Genomic DNA, 6977 nt, shown 5'->3' with positions numbered 1-6977 from the left:
TAAAAGTAAAAATAATTTATCTTAAAATTAGTATTATAATTAAATTAATAGTTAAATAGTTAACATTTATTAACATAAAATTTGTTAAAAATAAATAAACAGTAAAAGAGAAGACAAAAGAAAATTATAATTATAATTTATAATAATATTTTTAAAAATAAAGTTTTAGCTTAAAGGTAAGCTTAAGGACTAGAGATTTAGGAAGTTTAAGATCTTAAGCTTAAGGCCCTAGAAATTTGGAAAGTTTAAGACCTCAAGTTCAAGTCTCACTTTATGCAAAGCGTGTGTATATTCTCAACCTATATTTATTCTAATTTATGATTATATTTGGACGGTGAATAGTTTCATTTTAGTTATAGCTATTCAAATTTATTTTTTATTATTACAATTGTGATTATACATGTAACTTTTAAAAAAGCACATGCATATATTAATAGAAGAAAGCACTATGATTAACATATAATTATATTAGAATGTAATGAAATTTATAATTTAATTTAAAAATAATTAAAATATTAATATTGAAAATAAAATAATAAATAATAAAGGGTAAAGTAATCTTCTTATTTAAAATTCATTTAATAAATAAACGTTAGTAAATTTTTCATCAAACCTTACAGGATAAGTGGGTATTTTTAATATCAAATTTCAGGTTTAAATACTTCTGGAGCCAAAGATATATTTATATTTTTAAAGTTTACATGTATGAGTAACGAGTTGATGGAGAATTAAATTATTACAATACAAACAGACTAAACATTGAAATAAAAATCAAATAATTACAAACTATGAATTTAAACAATTCAAATTACGAACTAACCTCGAAAATCCACATATTTAGCTTTACCAACCTTACCAAAACCTTAGTGACTCGAGGCTATTATGAAATGGTAGGTGTGTATTTGTGGAATTGGAGTGAAAGAAATAAGAAATTTACAAAATCAAATGGGTCCTTTTTAGTGTGTGTATAAATAATCTTTGGAATCTTATCTTCCTTCCTTTAAACTTCTCGTTAAATATTACCAAAAATATTCAATAACTTGATTGATAAAATTCCTACTCTTTTGGCAGAGTTAATTATTATCATAATGCTTCAAACACAATTTAATTTCAAACTTTGTATTTATGCACTATTAAGATACATTAATGAATAATTTTAGAATTAAATTAAAATCATTATTAAGTTATATCTCTCTTTATTTTTCTTTTGTAATGTTTGGCAATGTTCGTAATGTTCAAAATTTGTTCTCTCACATACTAACAATAAATTATATTTTCAAACTTCACCTCTTGCTTGTTTGACTTAACGAGATTGAAAAAGTTATTTGATCAATCAGAACTAATGTTTTCAAAATCTGAATGGATTGACTAGTCAAACTGGTTGGATCTGGAATTGATCGAAATACCAATCCAAAGATAGGAATTGAACCGGTTGACTCACAAATCAATACGGGTCAATTTAATTGAGCAAAAAAACCGATTAAATCGGTATAATGATGATTATATGAACATTTGAGCAATAAAGAGGTTTTAAAATGTAATAAATTGAAGGAATGAAAATAATCTAATCTTTGGTTACTTAACATAGGAAGTTTGAAGTTGGTAGCAACCTTGTCCTTGTCTACAATTAAAGAAATTTGGTTTAATGTTTAATGAAACAAAGAAATCAGCCATTTGAATCTATAATATAAAAACAGATTGGTTCAGTTAATGCACTCCTGTGATTCGTTTGATGTTATTTAGGATGTATAATTGTATATATATTTTTCAATCACGACAATTTTCTTTTTGTGGTAAAATTCGTAATTACCTAGATAAATTTTGAACTCCAAACTTAAAGTATTATTTTAATAAATATAAATCCGAGAAAAAGAATTACTGTTTTTGCTAGTGACAAAGTGGGATGCTACAGCCAAATAGTTTTGACTCAATAGCTTAAGGTGAAAAAAAAGGAGAGCATGGAAGTTTACTCAAATGTCCAAGGCTTATAACTTTTCACATATATAAATTGAAGCAATCGTCCTCAATCCATCCCACCCTTTTCATCGAGTCCTTCATCCAAATTTCCTACACTCCAACTCGTCCATGGATAGCTCAGTTGCTCCTGTCACCATAGACAATGCCCACCGTCAAAACCCCACCAAACTCTCTTCTCAAAAAAAGCCCTCCAAAGGAGGGTGGAAAGCAGCCTTTTTTGTTATCTGTAAGCCAATAGTTTCTTCCTTTCTGTTTTCGTTTTTCATGGATCTTTATCTTGAGTGTTTGATGAAATTGTCATTGTTGTTTGACGCAGCTGTTGAGATGGCCGAGCGATTTGCTTTCTACGGATTGGCTGGAAATCTGATCACATACCTCACAAACAATCTCGGAGAACCAGTGGTCACCGCAGCCAAGAACGTCAATACATGGGTTGGGGTCTCCGCCATCTTCCCTTTGCTCGGAGCCTTCATTGCCGATTCATACCTCGGTCGCTTCAAGACCATCCTTGCCTCCTCTGTCATCTACTTCTTGGTAAGTTCGGTCGCGTCGTGTTTATTGGGATTGGAGATATGTTTTTAACAAGCTTTTTTTTTTTTTGTTCTTTATGATTCAGGGAATGGTGTTATTGAGCTTATCAGTGTCAGTAATCCCTATGCATTCCCGCAAAGCTGTGTTTTTCACAGCGCTTTACGTATTAGCCATTGGCGAAGGAGGCCATAAACCATGCGTTCAAACCTTCGCTGCTGACCAGTTCGATGAGAACAATCCTGAAGAAAAGGCAGCCAAAAGCTCATTTTTCAACTGGTGGTACCTTGGGATCGTTACAGGCGCCTCAGTGGCCATCGTTGTCGTCATTTATCTCCAGGTAACATCAAAGTTTGTGCCTAAACTACCTTTCCTTTCATACTTCTAAACCTTTTCTTTTACTTAAATAATTTTAATGTAGAGGGTTATATTTGATGTCATGTAGGATAATGTTAGTTGGGCAGCAGGATTTGGGGTGTTATCAGGGTCATTAGCGGTAGCATTGGTGGTGTTTCTAATTGGGATCAGGAAGTACCGAAAGCAACGGCCGACAGGGAGTCCGTTCACCTCTGTGGCTCAGGTCTTTGTCGCCGCTGCAAAGAAGTGGCGCGTGAGTGAAACCCACGGTGGCAGGGGAATTTGCTATGAAGATGATAGAAGAGGTGGGAGCCACGTCAAAGGTCAAACCATGGGTCGCGACTTGGTCCGTACAAGACAGTTCAGGTAAATTTATTAAACAACATAAAATAAATTAAGAAAATAACATAAAAATCAATACATCAATGTTCCTGAATATATATATATATATATATATATAAATTTAAAAGTATTTGAACGTGACGAGGATATAGACTGTCATATTCCTGTAAAACACTATTATCTTTAAATAGGAAAAGATATTTTCAATAAACTAATGGAAAATTAATAACAAAATTGGAAATGCTTGAATTTTGGAGAAAAAAAAGGAAAATATATCAAATTCAAGTAATTTTCTACACCTTCAAATTTGTTTAATAGTAGTAAATTGACAACTAGGTTCCTAATTCCGTAACTGAGATTCTTGGACTGATTTTAGTACTATTAAACAGTTATTTTATGAGGAAATGATGATCTAAATATTTGAATTTCTTTTATACATCATCAATGATGTTTTTCTGAATTTTATAAGAAAATATATCACATGATTGATTTTATTAATTTTAATCATTTTCTATAAGTTTTTTTAATCTCACATGCAAATTCTATAAGTTTTACTATATTTATATACCTGCGACATTAATAATTAATTAAAATTAAAATAATAAAATTATTTTAAAAATAATATAAAATATAAAATATTTCTTTAATATTTTTAATTTTAAAAATTAATTAATTGCTAATGTAGCATACACGTGGACTACTATGTGGATGTCACGTTACCAAAGTTAACAAACATTAATTTGTTTCATCTATTTTAAAATAATTTAACACACAATGCAAATTCAAGGACTAAAATAATCGAAAATTAAAAGGACGACTAAATTAACTCTTTTGTAAAATTGAAGGACCAAATAAATTATTTTATAAGAACTTTTAAATAAAAAGAATATGCACAAGCAAACATATTCTTTTAACTATTGTCCCAAGCTTTCCTGTTAAAAATATAATTTTATTTTTATTTTAGGGTTAAAGTACAATTTTACTGTATATTAATTTATAATTTCTTTATTTTTAAGAAGATTGAATTAATTTTTTTCATTTTAGGAGTCCAAATATAATTTCACTATATATCAATTTATAAATTTTCTATTTATAAGAAAATTAAATTAAATTAATTCTCTTTTGAAGGGTCAAAACCTTTAATTACTCACTTCTACCTACCAAATTCATCATAATTTTAATTTTAACTAGCAATGTTAAAAGGAAGAGGAATCCATACAAAATATAATTTTATGTGATCTAATCACTACTTTAATTTAAATAATATGAAATAAAATGCTTTAGCTTTACTTTTTATTTTTTAATTGTATTGTTTAATAAATTTTAGACTTTGTAAATCTCTTGATTCATGTTCACACAAATAGAATTAGATCCTATTCTCTTGCAAAATTGCACACCGTGTTTATATCAAATTAATTGCTTCATCATACCCACCAATATTCTCCAATTTCTCTCATCATTATTTGTTTAGTTTTATTTTTAATCAATTTCATTATTTTTATATTATTATTTTAAAATTTTCATTAATAGAAATAAAACAAGAGTATTTATTTATTAGAGAGATCCATTCACATTAATATAAAATCAGAGTAATTTTATTTATTTTAATAAGTTTTTGTATGATTAATATAAAATTATATTTCATGTTTAATTCACATAGATCATGCATGTTAAGTTTAGAGTAAATTAAAATTTTTAACTATTCGTTTTATATAAAAAAATTCAACTATTAAATATATATTAATATAGACGATAAAATAAATCAATAAGGCAAACATATCAAATCGATTCAAAAGTTTACATGCATGACAAATAAAAATATCTTAATAAATTTAACGATTGGATTGTTAAGATATTAACCGTACAAAAAATTATTAAAGTGTGTAAAATTATTTTTGTTTTCTACTAATATAAATGGATCTCTCCTCATATTTATTTATACAATATTTTATTCATTCAAGCTCAATTTATTTACGACCCTTTTTAAAATTATAGATTTCTAGATAAAGCAATGATCATCGACGATAAAGACACCTTGGGCAAAACTAGGGATCCATGGCGGCTTTGCTCATTGAACCAAGTTGAAGAAGTGAAGCTTGTTCTTCGCCTTATCCCCATATGGCTTGGTTGCTTAATGTTCAGTGCTGTAATAACTCAATTACACACATTTTTCACCAAGCAAGGCAGCACAATGTTGAGATCAATAGGTCCCAATTTTCAAGTCCCTCCGGCAGCACTTCAAAGTCTTGTAGGCCTTACAATCCTCATCGCCGTCCCGATTTATGATCGGGTTTTCGTCCCCATCGCTCGAAAAATAACTGGACATCCCTCTGGAATAACAATGCTACAAAGGATCGGTACCGGCCTATTCATTTCCATATTGAACATGGTTGTTGCAGGCCTAGTAGAGACGGCTAGGGTCAACACTGCCACCAAACATGGCCTAATGGATGCCCCGAAAGCCGTAGTCCCAATGAGCGTATGGTGGTTACTTCCTCAATATGTGCTCACCGGACTAGGAGACGTTTTTACAATCGTCGGATTACAAGAATTGTTCTACGATCAAATGCCGGAAGAAATGAGAAGCATTGGGGCAGCTGCATATATAAGTGTAGTGGGAGTTGGGAGCTTTATAAACACAGCTGTAATCTCAGTGGTTCAAGTCATTAGTTCAAGGCATGGGAAAGAATGGTTGGGAGATAATCTAAACCGTGCAAAACTTAATTACTTTTATTGGGTATTGGCAGGGTTGAGTGCTTTTAATTTGTGTGCTTATATTTGGATTTCTAGGAGATTTGTGTATAAAAAAGTTGAAAATAATGATGAAAGAGTTGGTGAGGGGAAAGAGTCGGGAATGGGAGGCTATTTGGACGTAAAAGTATGAAATTTGGAGCTATTTCGATGTAAAAAAATGCATGTGTTACAACTTAGTAATTATATTATATTATTATATTATATTAATCAAAAGTTCAAATACAAAAGTAGTTAACTATATTCTTTTATCTATATATTTTATTTTACATAGGATGATTTTAATTGGAAGATAGAAAAAGAAAACATATTTAGTACATTGTTATTCAGTGGGGTTTTAAATTCTAAAAGCAGGGCTAAAGTAATGACAAGTGTTCTATAGAGCATAGTATAATATTATAAAAATAAATATATAAAAGAAATGAGACACTATTAGAAAATGAGAGAAACATAAAATTCATTCATATTATGATCAATACATCAAGTCTACATTTATACTGAGATAACATTTCAGCAAAGGTTTAACAAATTGTAATTATTTGTTACAGAATATTAATTGTAACACTCTAAATCCGGCCTAGACGTCCAGACCAAGCCTCAAGAGTTACATTATCGATACTACAAATACCACATTTATAACACAGTCAAAATGAATCATTCATCACATAGAATCCATCACAGCAAATAACTAAGTATATAATCTTCCCAAATACCATAAATGTAACACCCCAAATCCGGCCTAGACGTTATGGCCGAATCTGGCGATGTCACATGGAAAGGGATTTGAAGACAATATTATCGAGTTTAAAAACTGTTACAGTAAGTTAGCTTTTATTTAATTAGAAAAAAAAACTAGTTGATTTGCTTTAAAACTTGTCTCTTAGCGGAAGCTTTTGTAACCAATTAATTTAGGGAAAATCGTTTCTATTTACGAAAAACCTTAGTTTTTAGAAAAAAACCGTGTTTTGTGGAGTTACAGTTTAAAAAAATCCATAAAAAATAGTATAAAGTTCCAAATTTAA

General features: G+C 29.6%; 1 protein-coding gene across 1 annotated transcript; it reads left to right on the top strand.

Moving 5' to 3' along the window:
- Positions 1-2025: 2025 nt before the first annotated feature.
- LOC105778117 (protein NRT1/ PTR FAMILY 5.4) lies at positions 2026-6196 on the top strand. The gene is made up of 5 exons (XM_012601721.2): positions 2026-2203; positions 2294-2511; positions 2594-2845; positions 2951-3228; positions 5200-6196. The coding sequence occupies exons 1-5, from the start codon at positions 2086-2088 to the stop codon at positions 6086-6088; spliced, it is 1755 nt and encodes a 584-aa protein (XP_012457175.1). The 5' UTR covers positions 2026-2085; the 3' UTR covers positions 6089-6196.
- The last annotated feature ends 781 nt before the right edge of the window (positions 6197-6977 follow it).

The sequence above is a fragment of the Gossypium raimondii genome, chromosome 10 (assembly GCF_025698545.1).
Source record: "Gossypium raimondii isolate GPD5lz chromosome 10, ASM2569854v1, whole genome shotgun sequence".
Classification (NCBI taxonomy): Eukaryota; Viridiplantae; Streptophyta; class Magnoliopsida; order Malvales; family Malvaceae; genus Gossypium; species Gossypium raimondii.
This window is presented reverse-complemented; position numbering and strand designations above follow the sequence as displayed.

Bases quoted from the DNA above. Each gene is read 5' to 3' on its own strand.
- LOC105778117 (XM_012601721.2), top strand. From the start codon at position 2,086: ATGGATAGCTCAGTTGCTCCTGTCACCATAGACAATGCCCACCGTCAA. The intron at 2,512-2,593 runs GTAAGTTCGGTC...TTTATGATTCAG, and splicing joins CCTCTGTCATCTACTTCTTG to GGAATGGTGTTATTGAGCTT. The intron at 2,846-2,950 runs GTAACATCAAAG...GATGTCATGTAG, and splicing joins TTGTCGTCATTTATCTCCAG to GATAATGTTAGTTGGGCAGC.